Below are 24,164 nucleotides of genomic sequence, written 5' to 3'. Positions count from 1 at the left end.
AAGAATATATGAATGTGATTTACCTTAACTTTCACGCAATACAAAATTATTTTATAAAAGGTATGGATGACAAAGGGTGTGTTCGTTTCCTCCCCTCTAAAGTTTAGACCCGTCACATCAAAGAGAATCTTGCTATTTAGAAGTATTAAATAAAATCTATTTATAAATCTTTTTGCACAGATGGGTGCTAATTCGCGAGACAAATTTAATGAGCCTAATTAATCCATAATTTGCCACAGTGATGCTACAGTAATCATCCACTAATCACGGACTAATATACCTCACTAGATTCGTCTCACGAATTAGCCTTGGGGTTCTGCAATTAGTTTTGTAATTAGACTTTATTTAATACTTCTAAATGATAAGATTCTCTTTAATATGACCCTCTAAACTTTAGATCTCAGAAAACGAACGCACCTAAAAGTTAATTTTTGGGCATCGTGGGGCTGTCGGGCGGGGTTGCCTCACCTCTCTCCTGAGTCCCGTGAACGACGCCCTCCTCTACGGCTCCACTGGCGTTGTGCCGTGCGGAGGCGCCGTAGTGTGGGCGCCTCCCTGACTGGCCGCCGGCAAGGCACGGCGACATCGCATCTGAGGCCTTCTCCAATGGTTACAGCTAGCTGCTAGCTCTAAGCTGTGCCATGTTAATTAGAGGTAGTATAAAAGTTTACCACTCCAACAATCTAGCTTTTAATCTGCACCCCAAAGCAGGGAGAGAGAGGTAGCAACAGTGTAGCGCGGGCCCACCAGCCTCGATGGACATGCTATAAGCTAGCGGTGAAACAATCGATTGCTTTGCTTTTTACCGTTTCTCTTTCATACGTGTCGCTTCCTACCAGCGATATCTCCCACCGTTGGACAATGCCTGAAGGGTGGCGGGCGCCGGCCCTGGCAGTCCGGCGGGCATGCCATTGATCTGCAGAAGAGGCCATGGAGATAGATGTCCTTGCAGCAGAGTTGCCGGGCCACGCGTCGCCTCCACGGCCGCACGTGGACCCGTCGGAGGCTGCTGGCGCATGCAGTGCAGCCGGGGTTTGTTTTTTTGCCAAACGGCCTCGCAGCTGCAGGCCTTCGGTTCACGAATGAATGACCCTGTGGAGTGCTGAAGCTGAACAGCTTGGCGCGATGAGGAGAGCCGCGTGGGCTTGATTAGTTGATTTGCTTGACCCCACTCCATTTCCACCGGAGCAGGTAGCTACGGTAGGTGTGCCGCGGCGGCCATGGATCGATCTCATTTATTATTCTCTGCTCATCGTGCGATACTCCGATCCATCCTCAGTTACTTCATCCGATCGGAGTTGGCGATCTCAACTTCTGTCATACACCGATTCTACTATTATTTTGCACTCTCCCTATTCCAAATTATCTATGTTTTAAGTTGTAACAAATTGTAGTTTGTTTTGATAAATTTAACAGCGTAGTTTTTTTTTAAATTTGAAACAGACGGAATTAGTGCTTTCTATTTGCTGCTCAAGGTTGCCTGCCTACTGAAGCTATGAAGCTGAATTTCTAGCACAACAAGCACGAGAAGGACCGCTTCTTTAATTTATTTATTTGTGCTCCCTCTTTTGGGAAAATCTATTCATCACGCGAGAGTTCCACTCTTGACGTCGCACAAGGCACCGTGCTTCTTCCTTGCGGAGCCGCGGCGGCCGGATTTAGGGAAGGGGGATTGCCGGGATGCCAATAGAAGAGGGAGGGATGGGGAAGGTAGGGATGACCGGCAGCGGCAGATTACGGTACGGTAGTGGGGACGCCGGCGGTCGGAGGTGGTGGCCTTGACAACTGGTGGGCTGAGAATCGGACAGGAGAGTGGCATTCGCTTGGACGGAGGGTGATATCGGACGGTGGATCCGACGGCGGGAGGGAAGATGACTAGCGGCGGGCCACGAACGGCGTGAGCTCCTTGAGCGACGGCTCAGCTCGCAGAAATAGAACAACCCCCTCCCCCCTCTGAATCGAGTGCCAATGTGCGATTAGATAGATCACTGTTACGTTGGGTCCAACTGGATACAAAAGCTGGCTGTTCCAGTACCACTGCTCTGCAAAATGCAGATGCAAGCGCGGGACCGGTACAGTTCGTCACGGGACAGTGTGTATGCGTATCCTCCCCAATCATCAGCAACGCATGCAGTCCTCTTGTTAGAGCTCCGTATATATTCTTGAGATCTGATTAAAAGAACTAAGCACTGTTCAAGCGTCAGGATTACTGTTTGTGCCGTTCATTCATACTCACTTATTGGAATTCGAAAGAGCAGACAATTTACAGCTCGGCAATTGATCGAGCTTTTGGCTTTTGCAGGAACTTTGCAGTTCGCAAGGCGCTCGTAGAACCAAACACCTGCATAGCAACACGGGCAAGATTCCTCCAAAGTTTCTCTCCAATGACACCACCACAACAGCAAGGTGACACTGAGACCGCCTCCCTCCGATCCCCACCCACTCCCACCGCCAGCTCATCCGAGCTCCCACCGCCACCTTCTCGCCGCCGGCAATGGCGTCGTCGTCCGCCGCCAACATCCTCCTCGCCATGACCATGGCCTCGCTCTCGCTCGCCGCGTCGTCGGCTCCTGCGCCGGGGCCGACGGCGACGGTGCGCGCCGGCTTCTACCTCGCTGCGGCCGCCCACCTCCGCCCGCTCGCCGCGCTCGACGCCTCCCTCTACACGCACCTCTACTACTCGGCCCTCGCCGTGCACCCGACCACCCGGAAGCTCGCGCTCCCCGCGGACCCGCACCAGGCGGGCCTCCTCGCCGCCTTCTCCCCGGTGCTCAAGTCCAGGAACCGCGCGCTCCGGACCCTGCTCTCCGTCGGCGCTGGCGCGGGCGTCGCGGGGGCGGGCTCCCAGTCCCAGACCGACCCGGCGTTCGCCGCCATGGCCGCGGACCCGGCGTCCCGCGCTGCGTTCGTCGCCGCGGCCGTCGCGCTCGCCCGCGGCAGCGGCTTCGACGGGCTCGACGTCGCGTGGCGGTTCCCGGCGTCCGCGGTCGAGATGGCCGACTTCGGCTTCCTCGTCTCCGAGTGGCGCGCCGCCGCGCCCCCCGGGTTCCTGCTCACAGCCACGGTCTACTTCTCCAACCACGTCTTCGACGCGCCGCTCCCCGGCGTCGACTACCCGTCCGAGGCCGTGGCGAGGTGCCTCGACTGGGTCAACGTCGTCGCGTTCGGGCTCCGCCCGCGGGGCGCCGGCGCCACGGCCTTCGACGCGCCGCTCTACGACCGGGCGTCCCACTTCTCGGCGAGCTACGGCGTCGGGTCGTGGATCGACGCGGGCGTGCCGGCGGGCAAGGTGGTCATGGGCCTCCCGCTCTACGGCCGCTCGTGGTTCCTGCGCAACAAGGCCAACAGCGGCGTCGGCGCGCCCGTCGTCGCCGCGGGGCCCAAGCAGCGCGGGAGCAACGCCACCGGCGTCATGTCGTACGCGGAGGTCCAGAAGCTCGCCGCGGCCGGCGGCGGGAGCGGTCCTCAGCGCTCGGTCACCACGACGTACGACAACGCGTCCGTGGCGTCCTACCTGTCCGTGGGCGACGTCTGGGTCGCCTTCGACGGCGCGGCCGTCGTGTCCGAGAAGCTTGCCTTCGTCGCGCGGCGCGGCCTGCTCGGCTACTTCCTGTGGCCGGTGAACTACGACGACGCCAACCTCACGGTGTCCAGAACAGGTCAGCGTCCGTGAGTGACACTCCAATTCAACCTCAATGTTCCATTGCCGTGATTGATACTCACATTCCTTGCGCCCTGTTGGCAGCATCGGAGGTCTGGATGCAGAACGAGATCTCGTCGAGTTCCAAGAACGGCACCGGCGTCAGGCAGACGCAGGGGCCAGTGCGATTGCCGCCGGCGCTCAGGTCGCCTGCCGGAACGCCTGGACCGGTACCGGCGCCGACGTCTGGATCAGGATCTTGGTTGCCTTGGACGAAGCTTAATGGGCTCCTGCATCTGTGGTTGCTAATTCTTGTGTGGTGTTAGTTGTAGAAACTTGTGTGTTTCTGCATTTGGGATCGCTAATTCTAAGTTCTGACACTGAAAGAGGATCAACATTTCAGAAATTATGCGCTGTGCTCTTCTAATTTTGTCTAAGTGTATCATAGCAGAAAAAACTTTTGAATACTTCTTTGTACGAAATCGACAAGTGTACGCATCACAGTGGTGTAAATCGGTGCAACTTACTGAATTATAGATGTGTTCTACTGTCTAGCCATGATTTTCGCATACACATTTCCACTGCAAACGTGAACTGGAGCAGTGACATCCTGTGGGAGATTGCTGTTGCCAAGGTGATGACGTGATGTTCTTAGTTCTTGTATGCCTTATTTGGAACAAATTACTCAATGCACTTGTCGAACAGTGTCCAGTGCACTTCTGTTCTGACCACTGAACATAATGCCCAAATGGAAAGCTTAGCGCAAACAGACAGAGTAGAGATACTTGCCAACTGAAGCAAACAAAGCCAATGCTCTGGAACTGAATTTGAAGCATCTCTTTGTACTCCCTCCGTTCCAAAATGTAGGTCATTTTGACAAATCTAGGTATATAGATTTTATTATGTATCTAGATAATTATTGCCTCTAAATAAGCAAAAAATTATGTATCTAAATTTGTCAAAACGACCAACAATTTAGAATGGAGGGAGTATTTAGGAAACTCGAAAGCTCCTATGCATTTAAGCTTCCAGCAACTCGCTGAATCCAGGGAATTTTACCGATTTGGACTTTTCTCTGATGGATTGTTGACTTGCACGTACGATTCTGCGAGTGCAGAATCTGTCCAGTCAAAACTGGGAACCAATTTGATACTTGTTTGCCATCACTGTTGTTGCAACTTGCAACAAGTCAATGTTGCCAAAGCAGACGGATTCATCGCCGGGCAAGGCATCACCTGCCGGCTGTTGCAGGAGGCGACCAAGGTTTGGAAGCTACTCAAGTGCTGATCTTGCTCTCAAGTCAACTTGAAGCTAACCACTCCAGCACTCTCATACATCTATAACATCAGACACCAATTCCCACCTCGAAGATTGCTTTGAATTCAACTGATCATGGCTCAGCTAGTCGTTCTTGATCAGCTCGTCGGCGACTCGCCGGCGGCGGAGGTGTTCCTCCTGCTGCTCTTCACTCTCCTGCTGCTCTTCCTGCTGCTGCGCTACTTGACTGCGGGCGGCGCAGGCTCGAGGGCCAGGCTCCCTCCCTCCCCGTCGGGCGGGCTGCCGCTGATCGGCCACGCCCACCTCGTCGGCGCGCTCCCGCACGTCTCGCTGCGCCGCCTCGCCGCGCGGCAGCGCAGGTGCGCGGACCTCATGACGGTCCGCCTCGGCGCCGTCCCGACGCTGGTGGCCTCGTCGGCGCGCGCCGCGCGGGTCGTGCTGCGCACGCACGACCAGGCGCTCGCGTCGCGGGCGCGGTCCGTCTGCGGGGACGTGCTCACCTACGGGCCGTCGGACGTCGTGTTCGCGCCCTACGGCGAGCGGTGGCGCCGGTCCAAGAGGCTGGTCACCACGCACCTGCTCAGCGCCAGGAAGGTCCAGTCCCACCGCGCCGCCCGGGAGGAGGAGGTAAGTAAAGCCGAGATCACCTCAGCAACCATGGCCGGCCGGTTAATTCGATTGCTGATTCCCGTTACGAATCTATGGCGCGCTGCGTGAAGGTCGAGCTGGTGATCAACAAGATCCGCGACGCGGCGGCGGCGGCGGCCGGCGCGACTGTGGACATGAGCGAGGTCCTGAGCAAGTTCACTAATGACATGGTGTGCCGCGCCGTGGCGGGGCGGACGTTCAGGGTGGAGGGCCGGGACAGGGTGTTCCGGGAGCTCATCGACGAGACCTTCGCCGTCCTGGGAGGTTTCAACCTGGAGAACCTCTACCCTGGCCTCGCCAAGGCGGCCGGCGGCGTGCTCATGTGGCCGGCGCGTCGCAGGGCGGAGAGGCTAAGGGACCGGTGGGACGAGCTCCTCGACAAGCTGATCGACCAGCACATGGGCGAGGTTGCCGGCCATGAGGATGCCGGTGGCGACGGCGAGCAGGAGAGTGACTTCATAAGCGTGTTGCTCTCTGTGCAAGAGGAGTATGGGCTCACCAGAGACAACATCAAGGGCATCCTGGGAGTGAGTTCACCAATTGTCATCTTCTCCGTAATGTTTCAGAAATTTTAACTAACCCATTTCCCCCCTTGATTTGAACAAACAGAACATGTTTGCAGCAGGCACGGACACGACATACCTGGTCCTGGAGTTCACCATAGCTGAGCTCATGCTGCACCAGGACGCCATGGCCAAGCTACAGGCTGAGGTGAGGAAGAGCACACCCAAGGGACAGAAACTGGTCAACGAAGACGATCTCGTTGGAATGACCTATCTGAAAGCTGTAATCAAGGAAACGCTCCGTTTGCATCCACCGGTACCGCTCCTCCTCCCGCATCTGTCCCAGGAGGACTGCGATGCCGATGGCTACGCAGTTCCTGCCGGCACGTCCGTGCTTGTCAATGCCTGGGCCATCAGCCGGGATCCCGCGGTGTGGGATGCCGCGGAGGAGTTCATGCCGGAGAGGTTCATCAGCATGGGAGACCTCGGAGGTGTCGACTTCAGAGGGATGGACTTTCAGTTTTTGCCTTTTGGATCGGGGCGCAGGATATGCCCGGGGATAAGCTTTGCATTGAGCTCCATTGAAATCATGCTGGCAAATCTTATGCTCCACTTCGACTGGGAGCTGCCGAGCGGTGTGGATACAGTAGATATGACCGAGGTGTTTGGGTTGACCGTGTCTCGCAAAGAGAAGCTCTTCCTCAACCCAAGGCCTCGGGGCGACGTCATCAAGTAAAGAAAGGTAGGTTGACTGGTAGACACAAATTTTTTGCTTATGTTTATGTAGTTGCAACTGCTTGTGGTTGTCTCTTTCTACACGCAGAACTTTAAGTTTTTTTTTATGTTGAATCTGTGGACAAAATGTGTTGTTGTTTGTATCTATGTCAGAGAATAAACATTTTACAATTCTTGTTTGACATAGCTGCGTCTCTCCCTCTAAGTAGACGCATGTTATAGTGATTTGGTTGAATGTCTCCAGGATATAGGACTCAAGTAAAGTGCATGAGCGTACACCTCGATTTTTTACTGGCAGAACTGTACGTGAGTCTTAATTTTTTTGAAAAAAATTCCATTTTACTCCCTTCAACAATTCACTTTGTCCGCTTAACCCCCTGAGCAAAACTTAGGCTCAATTTACTCCCTCAACAATTCCAATTCGTCCAATCTACCCTCTAATAATATTTCTCTTTTTTTCTCCACATACGAATTGAATTTTAAGTTCAAATTTTGTGAGTGGATCGAGAACATGATGTCATATGTTAAAACATATATTAAAAAAAATTTCATGGTTGTTTTCATAATTTGGAAACATTTAACATGAAATTTATCAAAAAATACAATTATGTATGAAAACTATTCATAAAAAATCATAATGTATTTTTCTAGCATAGGGCATCATATTATAAGTTACATTGCAAAATTTAAAGTTCAAATTCCACTTGTAAGTGGAGAAATAAAAAAGAAAATTCTTATTAGGAGGTAGATTGGACCAATTGAAATAGCTTGAGATAGTAGTTTGAGCCTAAATTTTATTTAAAGGTTAAGTAAACAAATTGAATTGTTGGGGAGTAAAATGGACCTTTTTTATTTTTTTCTCTGATTCATCTTATCTCTAAAGCATTCAAACTTTCCTACTATATTTGTATGTCAAATTTGTGCAACAAAAAAGAGTTGCAGAAAATTATCTCTAGTGCTCGTATCAGAAACTGAACACTCTTTATATCAAATAGCATGAGCTAGACCTTGCAACATTGCTAATTAGCTCATGTGCATGAGCAAGGCCACTCATTCACAATTCTGATAACGTGCCATTTTCTTTTAGGGCTTGCTCGGTTTTGTTCAAAACCGGGTGGAATGGGGTGGAATGGGGGGATTGAATCCAATTTAGGGCTGTTCGGTTACTCTAGAATGAGTTCCTGGATCGATTCCCGGTTGGAATGGTTCATTAATTTATATAGTTTTAATGAGGTGGAATGGTTTCTAGGTCCAATCCTAACTAACCGAACGGACCCTTAAGATTCAATCCTCCTATTCCACCCCATTGCACCCGGTTTTAAAGAAAACCAAACAGACCCTTAATGATCTACTTCCCATTTGAGATAAAGGCAGAGGCAGGCCCACTTCGATTCAAGGGTATTCAATTGAATACCCATTATTTTTTAAAAAATCTATATATATAGTGTATACATATTCAATAAATAAAGAAAGACACGTAATAACAGGCTTGGCAATATTTTTTTCTCCGTCAGCCCAAATACAGTATGTTTGATGCCGTTTATATTCTTCCGGCAGGGATCAGTTCGGAGCCTCCTTCTAAGAGGAGAATGTCTCGGCGTTTGTCACCAGATCTCAACAGACTGCTCACATTCTAGTGATGCTTTGATGAAATGTTGCTGCTAGCATGTTGTAATTTGCCAGTCTGGTAACTGTGGAACCACCCCTGCTGCAGGTGGATTACGTGTATGTCATGCTGACCGGCTTCTCACTGGTGTCCTGTAAGGCTTGGGTGCCCATTGACATGAATATTTGTATGGTTTCTAGTATGCGTTAGCAGTTTCTTTTTTAAAATTTTACTGTTTCTGAAGAAACTGGACCACTCACTTCTAGTGCCTTACACTGGGAAGGCGGTATTTTGATCAGCGTGCAAAGGTGGAAAAATCATGCTGTGCTTTTGCTTTTCTGGATATTGTTTGGTTCGAATTTCAGCGCATAAAAGAATTTGTGATGTTGATGGGTATTTTTAATCTATGAGATGTTTGAATTTCATCAGCGCACATGTCTGACTGCGAGACGGCAAAAGTAGTAAGCCTTGTTTAAGTTTATTTTGTTCATGGTCCATACTTTTTTAAACTTTGCTATACGTTTGGCATCTCCTTTTTAAACTTTATAAGAAATTTTTTGATTTTTTTCGACATCAAGAAATTTGTTGATTGTGTCCGTTGAGAAATTAAGGTCTGGTTTGGATTCCAGGACTAAAAGTTTTAATCCCATCATATTGGATGTTTGGACACCAATTAGAAGTATTAATATAAGCTAATTATAAAACTGATTGTATAAATGGAGGTTAATTCGCGAGACGAATTCAATAAACTTAACTAGATCATGATTTGGTAATGCTGAGTTACAGTAAATATATGCTAATTATGAGCTAATTAGGTTTAATGAGTTCGTCTCGATAATTAACCACGATTTATGCAAATAGTTTTATAATTAGCCTTATTTAATCTATCTAATCAGTTTAAAATAATCTTATTTAATCTATCTAATCGGTATCTAGTCGGTGTTAAAAGAGAGGACTAAACACCCCTCTGAGAACGAGAGCAGAGCAGCTCTCTTGGCTCTTGCCTTCTCCACTGTACCGTTTTCCTTTTCGAAACGGAGACGGCCCGCGTCGCTTGTCTTCCCCACCTTGGCCCGCGGCGCCGCCGCCGCCGCCGCCGCTCCCGGAAATGGCGTCCGAGCCCCCACCAGGCTCCACAGGCGGAGCGCAACGGACCCCGCCGGAGCCCTTCCGCCCCGGCCGCCCCCCGCGTCTCCTAGGAGCAGCAATGTGTAAGCATCCTCTACCCCCTCCATCGCTCAATCCCCTAAACCCTGCCATTTCTCTGATGCGCGCTCGCTGCGCGGTCCGGTGGGCTCACGCGTTTCATTCGCCTTAGTTCGTGCTCGTGGACTGGTGGCTGGAGAGGGTGGAGGGCGAGGAGGGCAAGGTCCGCGTCGCCGGGACCCCCCACGCCCCGCAGATGAGGCATCTCCTCACGCGTTTCATTCGCCTTAGTTTGGAAGGTGATTTGCTACTAAATCGATGGGTTCCCCTGTGCACTAATTCACTACATTCCTTTTTCCTTGCATCCTTTCCATAGTTTCACTTGATCCATCTTGCTTATCCTTGCTAATTTAATTTCTTGGAGTGCCTTAAGAGATAGACCAGAAAATTTTTCATCTATGCCGATGACTCTATGCAGGTGTGCGAATGCTTCGAGTTTGGCTTTCCGCTTCAAGGCTTAAGTTTCTTAATCCAAACATGGAGCAGCAGAATGAACAATCACAATCAGAATCTGCTGCAGATGCACCAAGGCATTCAGTTGAATATTACATGGAGAAGTATTAAGAGACACGTCTACCAATTCAATGAGATATGGTTTCACAGAGAATGATTTCTACTCATCCACAGGGTATAGAGCAACACAGATGGACCTGCTATCCAAAGCCTTTCAAACTTAAAGATGGTAATGCAGGCAACATGGCTGCATCTTGGGGATTATATGGCGGCACAAGGAACATGCCTGAAAAACCATTGACACCACCTGGAGAAACATGTAAGAGTGGTCAAGAAAGTGATCAGCATGAAAGAACACAGATAGACGCAAGTGAACAGGGGATAGTTAATCGTTCAGTTAGCTCTGTTTCAGTAAATCTAAGTACAGGTTCCATCTGCCCCAACTCAAAAGTAGATGAGAGCATATTGGTGCCATCCAAAATTGTGCCAGTTGAGAAGGAAGGCTACAGAAGCAGAGTAGATTGCTGTCAGGCTGAGGAAGCTGCAGATTTACCTGAGAATAGGAAGACGCAGAGCTGTTCAAGTGAACAGGAGATGGTTACACTTCCCATTGACTCTGCAATAGTTCATGAAAATCTGAACTCTACATCATCTGACTTAGGAGAACCAGGAACTCCGAAATGTGGCAAGGCTTCAGTGAATCTGGGGACTACAGATGCATTAGAACTAACAACTGAAGGTATGAATCCACAGTTTGGAGCTGTTAGAGGTTCAGAAGACAGTACAGTCAGGAGATTACGAAGTGGCAAAGTCTTTGGAACTCAAAGTGGTGGGCCAGTGAAGAGGCACTACAAGAAGAAAAATATCCAGCATGAAGCATCCAGTAAAATGATGGCACCTAATGAAGGGGGCACATCTTTCATGTAAGCGGACTTTCGTACATTAAAGAAATCAGTTAAACAACAGCTAATCTAATTCAAATTATTTAATATAAAATTATACCTGTGACACCCTTGATGATTTGGCTTGTGATTGATGGGAATAAGTCTCTGTACATGGTCTTTGTGGGCAGGGTATTTTTCTCAGCATTTCTCAGCATCTTGGACTGCTTGCTTTTAGAGCAGCTATGACAGCAGTTTTAGAGCAGCTAGGACAGCAGCATCTTGACTGCTTCTAGGACAGCATCTAGTTTGGCATCTTAGACTAGCAACTGCATTTCCTTGGCTGGCTAGCAGTCTATAAGTATGTATCTCCAACCCCTTAGAGGGTATGGTATTATGGTAGAGTTTGAGAAGTAAACCTAGAAAAATTCCCAACTCCTAGTGTCATCTTCACTCTCAATGAGAGTGAAAATTTTGCTACTAACAAGTGGTATCAGAGCCATACTATCCTGTAGCCTAAGCATCTCCTGCTCATCCCCTTCCATAGCCTCGCAGCAGCCCCTGCCCGTAGTAGAAGTGGCAGCAGCAGCGGTTCCGGCTGCTCCTGCTCAACCCCCTTCCTCTGTACGGACAAGCAGTAGCTTGTCTGATGGAGGATCCACTCCACGCAGCAGCAGCAGCAACCCCCCAGCAGCGCGCCATGTCCGCAGGACACTCTCGGCACTCGGTCGCCTCGAACGGCCGGCGCCAGCATGAGGCCGAATTCGCTGCAGCGGAGGAGCGCGAGCGGGCAGCAGCAGAGACCGCTGCTGCAGCGGCAAGGGCGTCGAGGCTGGCAGCAGCGGAGCTGGCTGCAGCTAGAGCGGAGGTGGAGGCAGAAGCAGCGGCGGCTGCAGCACGTGCGGCGGCAGCAGAGGCCGATGCTCTGCGCAGCAACGCCAGCAGCTCCGTCTGTGCTGACGACAGCGCCGACGCAGACCTCGAGCTGCTGGCCATGGATGCATCTCGAGAACGTGCGGCGCGGTGGGCAGCCGAGCACGCCTATAGCGGCGCTCGCGGAGGAGGCTAGCACGGCGGCGGCGCTCCTGGAGGGGGCCAGCGTGCCGGCAGCGCTCCCGGAGGAGGCCAGCACGGCGGCGGCGCTCTTGCTGGAGGCGCGCACGGCTGCGGCGCACCGGGCGGAGGCACGCACGGCGGCGGCGCTCGCCGGGCGGAGGTGCACCTGATGGCCGCGCGTTGGAGGCCCAGCGGTTGCGGGAGAGGGTTGCTCAGCTGGAGGCTGAGATGGCCTGTGACCGACGACACGGCAGGCTCGATGGAGAGCGCGTCCCTCACAGGCGGCGCGACTCCCTCTCCCCAGACCGGCGCCAAGGCCTTCACGGGGTCCAGGCCGTCGTCAGGGATAGTGGGTGGGCTACCCTCACCAAGACCAACTATGTCGAGTGGGCCATGATCATGAGGATCAGGCTCCAGGTGCAGCACTTGTGGGAGGCGGTCTACTACGGCGACGTCGATTTCGACAAGGATCGACGGGCGATGGACGCCCTCATTGCTGCAGTCCCGCCCGAGATGCAGTTCTCGCTCACACAGAAGGAGACTGCCAAGGAGGCCTGGGACGCCATCGCTGCGGCATGCATCGGCAGCGACCGCGCCCGCAAGTCCACACTGCAGACACTTCGCAAGAAGTGGGAGAACCTGGCATTCAAGCCGGGTGAGGACCTCGACGACTTCGCCCTCCGTCTCAACACCCTGAGGCAGAAGCTGGTGCAGTTCGGCAACGCCTCCTACGACGAGGAAAGAGCTATCGAGAAGCTCTTTCGTTGCGCTCCCCCGAAGTACAAGCAGATGGTTTGCTCGGTTGAGTCTCTAGTGGACCTCTCCATGATGTTGATCGAGGAGGCGATTGGTCGCCTCAAGGTCGTCGACGCCGACGAGCCACAGCTTTCCTCAGACCCTGTCACCATTGGCGGCAAGCTCCACTTCGCTGGGAAGCAGTGGAAGGTATGCCGAGGTGGCGGGAAGAAGGGGGAGCCTTCTTCCACGACAGACGGCCGCAAGCGCGGCAAGCCGCGCAAGGCGCAGGGAGGCACCTAGGCTGGGGCTCGAGGACGTGCCGAGGATGGCGTGCGCGGAGGCGCCTAGGGTGGTGCCGTCGGCAAGCGCAAGCCGCACAGGACGATGTTTGCCGCAACTGTGCCAAGTCTGGCCACTGGGCCAGGGACTGTCGACAACCACGACGCGGCCAGGCCCACGTCGCACAGGCGGAGGAGGAGGAGCCAGCTCTGCTCCTGGCACACACAAGCATCGAGCTACCTCTAGCGGCATCGGCCGCAACAGCTCTCCTCCACCTTGACGAGCCGAAGGCACACGCCCTTCTCGGCGACGGCTCCGGTGACGACAAGACCGACGGGTGGTGCCTCGACACCGGTGCCACCCACGACATGACTGGCCGACGGGAGTTCTTCACCGAGCTTGACTCCAGCGTCCGTGTCCGAGGCCTCTTCAGGTTTGGAGATGCCTCCGGCGTGGAGATCAAGGGCGTCGGTTCCATGGTCTTCACCGCCAAGTCTGGTGAGCACAGGCTGCTCACCGGAGTCTACTACATTCCCGCGTTGAGGAACTCCATCATCAGCGTGGGACAGCTAGATGAGAACGGCTCGCGCGTGATGGTTGAGGACGGAGTCATGAGGATTTGGGATCGCCAGCGTTGCCTTATTGCCAAGGTAACCAGGGGCGCAAATCGTCTCTATGTCCTCCATGTGCAAGTGGCACAACCCTTCTGCTTCACTGCTCGTCGGGACGACGAGGCGTGGCAGTGGCACGAGAGCTTCGGGCACCTCAACTTTGAGGCCCTGAAGCGGCTCAATGCCAAGGAGATGGTGCGAGGCCTGCCGTGCCTCGACCATGTGGAGCAGTTCTGCGACGTATGCGTGTTGACGAAGCAGAGACGGCTCCCGTATCCCCACCAGGCGAGCTTCCGAGCCAAGGAGCGGCTTGAGCTCGTTCACGGGGACTTGTGTGGCCCGGTGACACCGGCCACACCGGGAGGACGATGTTACTTCCTGCTGCTCGTCGACGACCACTCCCGCTACATGTGGGTGATGGTCCTCGGCAGCAAGGGAGAGGCTGCGGACGCCATCAGGCGCACGCAGGCTGCGACAGAGGCGGAGTGTGGTCGCAAGCTGCGCGTGTTGCGCACCGACAACGGCGGCTGAATTCGCGTCGTATTGCGCTGAAGAAAGCATTCAGCGCCACTACTCCGCGCCGTACAGCCCGCAACCGAACGGCATCGTCGAGCGGCGCAACCAGACGGTTGTAGGGATGGCCCGGGCCCTCCTCAAGCAGAGGGGGATGCCGGCTGTCTTCTGGGGAGAGGCTGTGGTGATGGTCGTCTACATCCTCAACCGCTCGCCTACCAAGGCACTCGACGGCACGACGCCATACGAGGCTTGGAATGGGCGCAAGCCAGCGGTCTCCCACCTGCCTTTGGCTGCCTCGCGTTCGCCAAGGAGCTTGGCCACGTCAGCAAGCTCGACGACAGGAGCACTCCGGGAGTGTTCATCGGCTACGCGGAGGGCTCGAAGGCTTACCGCATCCTCGACCCGAAGACACAGTGTGTGCGCACCGCGCGCGACGTTGTGTTCAACGAAGATCGGGGATGGGCGTGGGACAAGGCGATGGACGACGGCTCGACTCCGACGTACGACGACTTCACTGTCGAGTACTTCCACTTCGAGGGAGCTAGGGGAGTAGGCAGCCCCTCTTCGATGAGCGTGCCTACCCCAGTCCCCGAGCCTTCACCGCCCCTGGCGCCTTCTACCCTAGAAGCACCACTCTCTTCAGCCAGGACTCGGGCTACGACGAGATCGTCTTCGCCGACTCCACCACAGCCGGCGACACCATGCTCTCCAGCCACGACTCCGGCTAAGACGAGTTCCTCATCGGCTCCACCTCAGTCGGTAACGCCATGCACTCCAGCACCGACAGCCACTTCTCCGGGCATGTCTACTCCAGCACTAGCTCACGTCGAGCCCAGCCCGGTGGAGTTCGCTACCCCACTCTCTCACGATGAGGAGCGCATCGACGCGTGCTACGACGGCGAGCCATTGCGGTACCGTACGATGGAGGATCTTCTTGGCGACCAGCCAGTGCCGGGACTAGTGCCTCACGACCTGGAGGGGCAGTTGCATCTTGCGTGCGACGACGGCGAGCCTCGGTCTTTTGCAAAGGCCGAGAAAGATGCGGCATGGCGTGCCGCGATGAAGGCGGAGATGGATGCGGTAGAGAAGAACCGCACCTGGGAGCTTGCTGATCTCCCTTGTGGTCACCGCGCGATCACCCTTAAGTGGGTGTTCAAGCTGAAGAGGGATGAAGTCGGCGCCATCATCAAGCACAAGGCTCGCTTGGTGGCACGAGGTTTCTTGCAGCGGGAGGGGATCGACTTCGACGATGCCTTCGCTCCCGTTGCACGGATGGAGTCCGTGCGACTCCTCCTTGCGCTGGCTGCCCAGGAGGGCTGGCGTGTCCACCACATGGACGTCAAGTCAGCGTTTCTTAACGGCGACTTGAAGGAGGAGGTCTACGTGCACCAGCCGCCAGGATTCGCGATCCCTGGCAGGGAGGGCAAGGTGCTGCGCTTGCGCAAGGCCCTCTATGGCTTGCGGCAGGCACCAAGGGCATGGAATGCCAAGTTGGATTCCACGCTCAGGAGGATGGGCTTCGAGCAAAGCCCGCACGAGGCGGCCGTCTACCGGCGGGGCAATGGAGGAAATGTCCTGCTGGTGGGCGTCTACGTCGACGACTTGGTGATCACCGGCACCAAGGTTGCGGAGGTGGCGGCGTTCAAGGAAGAGATGAAGGCCACCTTCCAGATGAGTGACCTGGGGCCTCTCTCCTTCTACCTGGGGATCGAGGTGCACCAGGACGACTCCGGGAGCACACTTCGGCAGACCGCCTACGCCAAACGCGTCGTTGAGCTAGCTGGGCTCACCGACTGCAACCCAGCTCTCACTCCGATGGAGGAGAGGCTGAAGCTGAGCCGTGATAGGAGGGCAGAGGAGGTGGACGCTACCCAGTACCAGCGTCTTGTGGGGAGCCTTCGCTACCTTGCCCACACACGGTCGGACTTGGTGTTCTCCGTCGGCTACGTTAGTCGGTTCATGCAGCGACCGACGACGGAGCACCAGCAGGATGTTAAGAGAATCATCCGCTATGTTGCAAGGACTCTTGACCACGGCCTCTACTACCCAAAGTGCCCCGGAGCGGCACACTTCGTCGGGTACAGTGACAGCGACCACGCCGGCGACATTGACACCAGCAAGAGCACCAGTGGGATCCTCTTCTTCCTTGGCAAGTGCCTCGTCAACTGGCAGTCGGTCAAGCAGCAGGTGGTAGCTCTGTCCAGCTGCGAGGCCGAGTACATCACGGCCTCCACCGCTTCGACTCAGGCAATCTGGCTCGCTCGACTGCTCGGTGATCTCCTCGGCAGAGACGCTAGAGCGGTGGATCTCCGAGTGGATAGCAAGTCCACTCTGGCCCTGGCAAAGAACCCCGTTTTCCATGAACGGAGCAAGCACATCCGGGTGAGGTACCACTTCATCCGAGGCTGTTTGGAGGAAGGGAGCATCAAGGCAGGTGTCGGAGGAATTCTCCAGCCGGGTGGCGGAAAGCACCCGCCTAATCCTAGTTAAGGATGGGTTTGGAGGAGACTTAGGAGCGCTCGATCGGTGGACAGATGAACGCAGGAAGGACACGAAGATTTAGAGTGGTTCGGGCCATCGGAGCGTAATACCCTACATCCACTTTGGTGTTGTATTGGCTGCGTGAGCCCGAATGGAAAGCAGCCTTAGCTTGTGTGTGTGCAACCTGGAACTTGTCTGACCCCTTCTCTAACGAGTACACTCTCTCTTTTATAGTTCAAGGGGGTGTTTACACTGTACGAGACCCCGACAGGTGGGTCCAGCCAACTGGGTCCTACTCTAAGTGATATGGAGATCTCCTTCTCTAGCCCCCTGTCGCAGCCTTCTCGGTTGGGAAGATTTCGTGCGTATCCACAACCCGGATACGGTCGTGTGCCATCCTGTAGACACAGTGACCGCTGTCAGTGTTACCCAACAGTGGTGCTGTGCTGCCTCTGTTGGGTGGGAACCTGTCAGGCGAAGGAGCAGCGCTGACCCGCCGCTCCGTTGCCTCCGCGCGCACTGTTGCAGCGCACGCCTCGGCTCTCCTGTTACAGCCCATCATTACGCCACGCGCGGCGCTGCGACGGGACTGCACGCCGCTGGTGCACTGTAACGGTGATACGACGCGCCGCCTCGAAAATAGGCGGGCTTACCGTGGTGTCAGCCTACCTGCCCCGCGTGTCAGGGGCAGGCCACACTTTTTGACTTGGGCACACCCGGCCCAACTACCGCATTAAATGCTGGTAGGTGGGCTGGAGACCCGCGAAGGGCCTCCTGCCACAGGCACGTGGCAGGGCCCGCTCCGCTCCCTCCGCAGGGGCGGCACGTGGCGGCACCGGACCCCTCCCTGGGGGGAGGGGGTCCGGGCCCCCGAGGCCGGTTGGAGCGGTCTGGCCCGTGATGGTCCGGCCATCACACGTGGCGGCCCCGGACCTCCCTAGGGAGTCCGGGTCCGTGTGGGCTTCCCGAGAGCTCCCTTGCCTTCCGTGGCATGCGGAGGTCCTGGACCTCAGAGAGCTCGGGGAGGGTCCAGAGACCATGGTCCCAGCCGTCAGGCCTGGGCCATATGCCACATCACCCAAGAGGCTAGGGAGAAATCACATATGGTGATACGCTATGGGTCTGGACACCCTATCAGGAGGTACCCCTGTCTGTATGTACCGACAGAGGCCCCCAGGCCCACCTCGGGTGAAGAATGAACCCGCAGGTGGGACCAGTTTCCCAGCATTGTGCCGGGTGGACAGTTCGTTCCGCCGGGGAAGGGCAAAGATGACCCTTCCCCCAAAGCGGGATCCCCGAGGGGCTCGTCCCCCGCCCGCGCCATGCGCGTCAGGCGGTTCAGATTCTTGTCTTATTCGAGCCCGTCCCACGGCTCAGGCGGTTCGGATTCCGTCTTTCCCCCTTCCTTCCCGTGGTCACACCTCTGACCAGCGGGCCCGGGCCCACCGGTCATTGGGTGTGAGAAAGCGGGCCTGGTGCAGGCAACCGTTCGACTTCTTCCCGGTCACCGCGGAGCGCAAGGAGGGAACAGCTTTTTGCGTAAAAGGTAGGTGCCGAAGGGAACGACTACCTTTCCGCTCTTGCCATCAACAGACGCGGCAGCACCCCTTCGCCCTCGCAATCTTCCTTGCGAACAGCTTCCTTGCGCTCGGCTTCTTTCTCCTCCCTACTTTCTTGCAACCCATCCTTAGCGACCTCAACATCCATCGCGATGTCTTCGCTTCCTTTTCCGCGCCGCTTCCAGAGCGAGGCGCAGCTGGATTCTGTGCGCTGCCTTCTTGGATGGACCGCGCCGGCTCTAGCCGGGAAGATCAGGGCCGGCAAAATTCCCCTCCGCGACCTCGCCGCGGGGGAGTTCGTCCTCTTCAACTCGTACATTATGTGCGGGTTGGCTCCTCCGCTGTCCTCCTTCTTCCTCCTGCTCCTGGAGGAGTTCGACCTCCAGCTTCATCATCTCACTCCCCACTCCATCCTCCTCGTGGCGGTCTTCGCCCATTTCATGGAGATGTTCGTGGGGGTGCGCCCCTGCACCACCATCTTCAAGCACTTCTACGCCCTGGTCGGAACTGGGAGGGTTAAGTGCAGCGAGATCGGCGCCTATTACTTCCAGTTTCGGCACGGGATGGCGAGCTCCTACATTAGCACCTTCTCCAGCTCCAAGTGGGAGGATTGGCGCGAAGGCTGGGTCATCGCGGTGGCCGACCCCCACGACCGCCTGGAGCTGCCAACAGAGAGTCCCCAGAGCGACCGGAGCACCTGGAAGGCCAGGCCGACAATACTAGCGGAGCTCGACCCGGTGCTGATCCGGATCAAGAAGCTGGCAAGAAGCGGCCTGATTTCCATGATGGTGCTGGGCGACTTCTTGAAGCGGCGAATTTCTCCCCTGCAGCAGCGGTCCCGGATGGCCTATATGTACATAGGGCTAAATGACTGCTGCAGGATCGCGCGCGGGCCAGGCGGCGACTTCACCAAGACGGAGCTGGAGGCGGCGCTCCGGGCGATGACCGGCGAGGCGTTCAGCCCAGAGTGCAATCAAGCTCTTTGTGGGTTTTGGTGTTGATGACCACCTAATTAGGGAACTAATGAGATTCATCGAGATGATATGCAGGAAATTTAAAAAGAGGATGATGTACAGGTTGGAGGATCCCCCAAAATTGATATGATGGCTATCTTGACTCATGAAGGCTTAATTTATTCTATATTTTGAATATTGAGTTTAAGGAAAGCCGTACTATAAAGAGGGATCCAAGATCAACTGTCCAACTGTTGAACCAAATGCTCAAATCCTGAAAACCACATCCTCGTACTCAACCAAAACAGCCAGCAAAATTTCATATCCAGCAGAGTTGTTTTGATGGGTGCGGCAGTGCCGCGCCTTGGTGCGGCAGTGCTGCACTTAATGTACCGCTGGGACCAGAGGGGTATAAATTCCCCAACGGTTACAGACCTCAAAACAGTGCTTCCCAACGTTCATATTCGCAGAAGACAGAACCAGAGCTCCTCTCTCTCTCCTCCATTGCTCCCAACTCTCCCCTCAAGCGGATCTCCACATCCCACCACCAAATCTTGAGGGAAAAGGCAGCAAACTTCGATTGGAGAGCAGATCTACTGTTTCCCCCACTCAAAAGAGCATTTGGTTCACGTTTGGCCGGTGGATCTAGGATCTGTTACTCTTGGAGTTCACTCCTAGCCGGCTAGTGGTCGCCCTCGAGCTTGCCCCTTCGTGTGGCAGCCTTGGGAGGTCTGTAACATTCTCTTGCAGCTAGTAAAATCACCCCTCATCTCAAGAGTTCACCCTCTTGACTTGAGAACGAGGAAGGGCCGACCTTTGTGGTGAAGCCCAAGCCTTTTGTGGCAGCCTCAACAACGTGGACTTAGGCCAGCCTTTGTGGCGACGCCGAACCACGGGATAAATCCTTGTCTTGCGTGCTGATTTACTTTATTGGTTAGTTTCGTTCTTGTTCAAGGTTTGAGGCCGATCTATTTATCTACTGCGGTGTTCCCTGTTCTAGTTCCATATATGTGTTGCTGACACCTGCAGGAAGCCTAGGAATTAACTCGATCTACTTTTGTTTCAGCAGTTTTTGAATTCTGTTATTTGTGTTCTGTCTGAGCACGGCAGTGCCACACTCGGCACGGCAGTGCCGCACTCTCCTCTAACAAGAATTTGGAGTTGAGTTTTTGCAGGCCTATTCACCCCCCCCTCTAGGCCTCTTTACTGGTCCAGTGATCCTACAAGTGGTATCAGAGCCGCGTTGCTTCGTATACGCTTCACCGCGTGAAGTATGGAGACCGGTGGAGGTTCGAGGAAGATCGGTGGCAAGGGAAAAGAAGTTCGCATGGAGGATGTTGGTAGTAGTAGTGAGTTGTCACTATCTACAGCCAGCAACACCACTCTCAAGGATGCTCCCGAAGGAAACACCACCGATGCTACGAGAAGAAAAGAAAGAAAAGAAAGAAGAGAAGCAAAGCTCAAGAAAAGAGAGGAGCGTGAGCAAGAAAAGAAGCTTCAAGAGAAGCTGAGCCGCAAGGAAGCTAGAAGAATCACAAGAGAAGAAAGAGCCAAGAGAAGAGAAGAAAGGGTCAAGAAGGTGTATGAAGCATCATCAAGTGAACTATCATCTAGTTCGGATGATGGTGATGATGATGTATCATACCATGTCTCTAAGGACAGCAAGAATGGTGAGAAGAAGAAGAAGGATGAGAGCAGCAGCAACAAGAATAAATACTCCGCTGTATCCTTCAATTATTCTTCTTATTTCACTAACCGCGATAAGAAGTCTTTCATTAATGTACCCGCGGGCAAGTTGCCTCATTTTGATGGGACCAACTTTGCCAAGTGGAAGCACTTAATGAGAGCCTATCTTATTGGCCTTCACCCCGGTCTTTGGGAAATTGTGTGCAGTGGTTTTGAAGGACCGGAGGATCCCGAAGCTCCCACAAATGATGAGCTAGCTGCTGTCCATCTCAACGGCCAAGCCACAAGCATTCTTCTTAGCGCCTTGGATGGAAATGAGTACAATAGAGTGATGAATGTTGATGTTGCAAAACAGATTTGGGACACTTTGCATCTAGCACATGAAGGTGTTGATAAAGTGAGAAAAGCAAAGATTGATTTGTTGATGGCCAAGCTCAACCGGTTTGTCATTGTTGATGGAGAAGGACCACAAGAGATGTTTGATAGGTTGATGATTTTGGTGGGCAAGATTAGAGGCTATGGTGGTGATGAGCTTGATGACCACAAGGTAGTGAAGATTATGTTAGAAGCTTACTCACCGAGAAATGAGACCGTAGTCACCTTGATTAGAGACAAGAAGAAGTTTGAGCACTTCACTCCCAATGATGTGCTTGGAAGACTTTTGACATTTGATATGCAAAGAGAAGAAGCAAATGAGAGAAGAAAGCTTGGTGAGCTGCAAGCAAGGTTGGATGGCATGAAAATCAAAGATGTAGCTCTCAAGGCCAACAAATCAAGCAAACAAGGCTGTTCAAGCAAGGCAAAGGGCAGCAAGCAAACTTCTACTTCTCAGCCCAAGAAAGAGAAGGAAATGCAACAAAATGATGATCCAACTTCCTCCTCAAGCGAAGAAGAAGACCATGGAGCAGATTTCAAGAAGATAGATGATATGGCACTATTCATCAAGAAGTATCACAAAGGGCTGAAATCAAATGGGTACAAGCTTGTGCAAAGAAGGTTCCCAAACAAGAAGAAACGGACTTGCTATAATTGTGGCAGCACCGAGCACTTCATAGCAAATTGTCCTTATGAGAAGAAAAACAACAACTACAAGAAGGACAATCATGAAGGCAAGCATGAGCACAAACAAGTTTATAAGAGAAAGAAGAAGCCTATGGGAGAGGCACACATTGGGCATGAATGGGATTCGAGTAAGGAGTCAAGTGAAGAGGATGTGAAGATTGCAACCGTAGCCATCCAAAAGCCATCCTCTACACCAAGACTCTTCAACAACATGTCCGATGATGATGACTACCACTCCTCTCACATTTGTCTTATGGCAAAGGGTGAGAAGGTAAAACTGAAAGCCACATCTCCTCCCTCACCATCTCTTGGTGATATCTCTAGTGAACTTAGTGATAGCTCTAGTGAAGATGATGTCTCTAGTGATGAGGAACTAAATGAGATAACTAGAAAACTAGACCCTTCAACTAAAATCTTCATCACTAAAACTTTGGAGGACTTAGAGAGTGTTCAAGCTGAGCTAGCAACTAGAGATGATGATCTCTTAGCACAAGAAAAGCTGTACATTGCTTGCAAGGAAGCTCTTGCATTAGAGAGAAGTGAGGTGTCCTCTTTGAGCAAAGCTTTGGCTAATGAGCAAAGAGAACATGCTCTCACAAAGAAGGCAAATATTGCACTCAATGACAAGTATTGTGTCTTAGATGAAAAGCACAAGGACCTTGAGATGCAATATAACCTTCTTTGGGAGAGCACCTCACATCCTTCTAAAGCAAAGGACACCTCTACTCCCTCCACTAGTCAAGATTGTGGAAAATGTTATAATGTTGATTTGAATGTCTATTCCACTAACCTTGCAAACATGGAGGCAATGAGAAAGGAGATTACTAGGCTCAATGCTATGCTGAATAAAAGTGGCAAAGATGAACAAAAGAGGCCAAAATACAAGGATGGGAGATTACCTCACATCAAAAATGGACTTGGTCATGAAAAAGGTAACAAAACCAATGGTCGCAAAGTGATCAATGGTTTTGAGTGTGTTCAGTTCATCAGCAAAGGAAAGATAGGTACAGATAGACCTGCACAGTGGTTGACACAAAAGCCAACCCGAGCAGCACAGCCTGTCAAGCGCAGCAGTGCTGCTGTGAAGGGCGGCAGTGTCACAACCCTAAGAAAGGGGAAGGTCACCTACTCTTCCTTTGCTCATGATAAGCCCAAGAAGCAGATCTACAAAGTGAAGAATGAGCCCCAGAAGTCGAAGAATACCATCTGGGCCACCCCAAACAGATATTCTTATCAACCGAAGGCTCATGCATATAGACAAAGCTTGAGTTCATGCTTTGTGCTGAAGAAAAACAGCAAGGGGGAGGTGTATGCCAAATATGTTGGCAAGGACAGAAATATTTATATTAACACCTCTATTTGGGTTCCTAAGATTCTTGTTACTAATATGCAAGGCCCCAAAAATATTTGGGGACCTAAATCAAGGAACTAAATCTGTTTTGTAGGCATACTCCTCCGGTGGATCAAGTTGGGTGCTTGACAGCGGATGTACAAATCATATGACCGGAGAAAGGAGTATGTTCTCATCATATTCCCCAACTACAGATTCGAATGAGAATATTATTTTTGGTGATAACTCAAAGGGGGATGTGATTGGTCTTGGTAAAGTTGCTATTACACTTGAGCATTCAATTTCTGATGTTTTACATGTTGATTCGTTGAGTTACAATTTGTTGTCGGTTTCACAACTTTGTGAGAAAGGCTTCAATTGTCTCTTTACGGATAAGGGTGTGGAAGTCTTTAGTAGGGAGGATTCCTCTATTGTCTTCACAGGTCACCTCAAGAACAAGCTCTACTTAGTTGATTTCAACAAAAGTGAGCCTACGCTTGAGACCTGTTTAGTGGCAAAATCTAGCATGGGTTGGTTATGGCATCGCCGACTAGCTCATGTTGGGATGAGGAACTTGGCCAAACTACAAAAGGACAACCACATTCTTGGACTAACCAATATTGACTTTGACAAAGACAGGATTTGTAGCGCTTGCCAAGCCGGAAAGCAAGTAGGCGTACCTCACCCACCAAAGAGCATCATGACCACCACTCAACCTTTGGAGTTGATTCATATGGATCTCTTTGGACCGGTTGCCTACCTTAGCATCGGGGGTAACAAATACGGATTAGTTATTGTTGATGATTATTCCCGTTTCACTTGGGTATTCTTTGTCTTTGATAAGTGCCAGGTACAAGACAAGGTGAAGACATTTGTAAGAAGGGCACAAAAGAATTCGGTCTCCCAATCAAGAAAGTGAGAAGCGATAATGGGACCGAATTTA

The 24,164-nt window shown here is 52.8% G+C and overlaps 3 protein-coding genes and 1 pseudogene across 3 annotated transcripts; 3 read left to right on the top strand and 1 right to left on the bottom strand.

The window, feature by feature from the left end:
* Window positions 1-1,947: 1,947 nt before the first annotated feature.
* LOC112901233 (class V chitinase-like) lies at window positions 1,948-4,168 on the top strand. The gene is made up of 2 exons (XM_025970093.1): window positions 1,948-3,659; window positions 3,746-4,168. The coding sequence occupies exons 1-2, from the start codon at window positions 2,495-2,497 to the stop codon at window positions 3,964-3,966; spliced, it is 1,386 nt and encodes a 461-aa protein (XP_025825878.1). The 5' UTR covers window positions 1,948-2,494; the 3' UTR covers window positions 3,967-4,168.
* Window positions 4,169-5,032: 864 nt separating this feature from the next.
* On the top strand, window positions 5,033-7,038 carry LOC112900639 (indole-2-monooxygenase-like). The gene is made up of 3 exons (XM_025969476.1): window positions 5,033-5,545; window positions 5,638-6,093; window positions 6,176-7,038. Exons 1-3 carry the CDS (start codon window positions 5,033-5,035, stop codon window positions 6,803-6,805), a joined length of 1,599 nt encoding a protein of 532 aa, XP_025825261.1. The 3' UTR covers window positions 6,806-7,038.
* A 2,990-nt stretch (window positions 7,039-10,028) lies between these two features.
* Window positions 10,029-10,996, top strand: LOC112900638 (annotated as a pseudogene).
* Window positions 10,997-11,481: 485 nt separating this feature from the next.
* On the bottom strand, window positions 11,482-11,946 carry LOC112900637 (cilia- and flagella-associated protein 91-like). The gene has a single exon (XM_025969475.1). It carries the CDS (start codon window positions 11,944-11,946, stop codon window positions 11,482-11,484), a length of 465 nt encoding a protein of 154 aa, XP_025825260.1.
* Between the last annotated feature and the right edge of the window lie 12,218 nt (window positions 11,947-24,164).

The sequence above is a fragment of the Panicum hallii genome, chromosome 7 (assembly GCF_002211085.1).
Source record: "Panicum hallii strain FIL2 chromosome 7, PHallii_v3.1, whole genome shotgun sequence".
In the NCBI taxonomy this organism is placed as follows: Eukaryota; Viridiplantae; Streptophyta; class Magnoliopsida; order Poales; family Poaceae; genus Panicum; species Panicum hallii.
The sequence above is the reverse complement of the archived record's forward strand: the minus strand, read 5'-3'. Positions and strand labels throughout refer to the sequence as shown.

Coding starts and splice junctions, on each gene's coding strand:
- LOC112900637 (XM_025969475.1), bottom strand. CDS start 11,946: ATGGCCAGCAGCTCGAGGTCTGCGTCGGCGCTGTCGTCAGCACAGACG.
- LOC112901233 (XM_025970093.1), top strand. CDS start 2,495: ATGGCGTCGTCGTCCGCCGCCAACATCCTCCTCGCCATGACCATGGCC. Junction 3,660..3,745: donor CCTCACGGTGTCCAGAACAG/GTCAGCGTCCGT, acceptor CCCTGTTGGCAG/CATCGGAGGTCTGGATGCAG.
- LOC112900639 (XM_025969476.1), top strand. CDS start 5,033: ATGGCTCAGCTAGTCGTTCTTGATCAGCTCGTCGGCGACTCGCCGGCG. Junction 5,546..5,637: donor GCGCCGCCCGGGAGGAGGAG/GTAAGTAAAGCC, acceptor CGCTGCGTGAAG/GTCGAGCTGGTGATCAACAA. Junction 6,094..6,175: donor ACATCAAGGGCATCCTGGGA/GTGAGTTCACCA, acceptor TTGAACAAACAG/AACATGTTTGCAGCAGGCAC.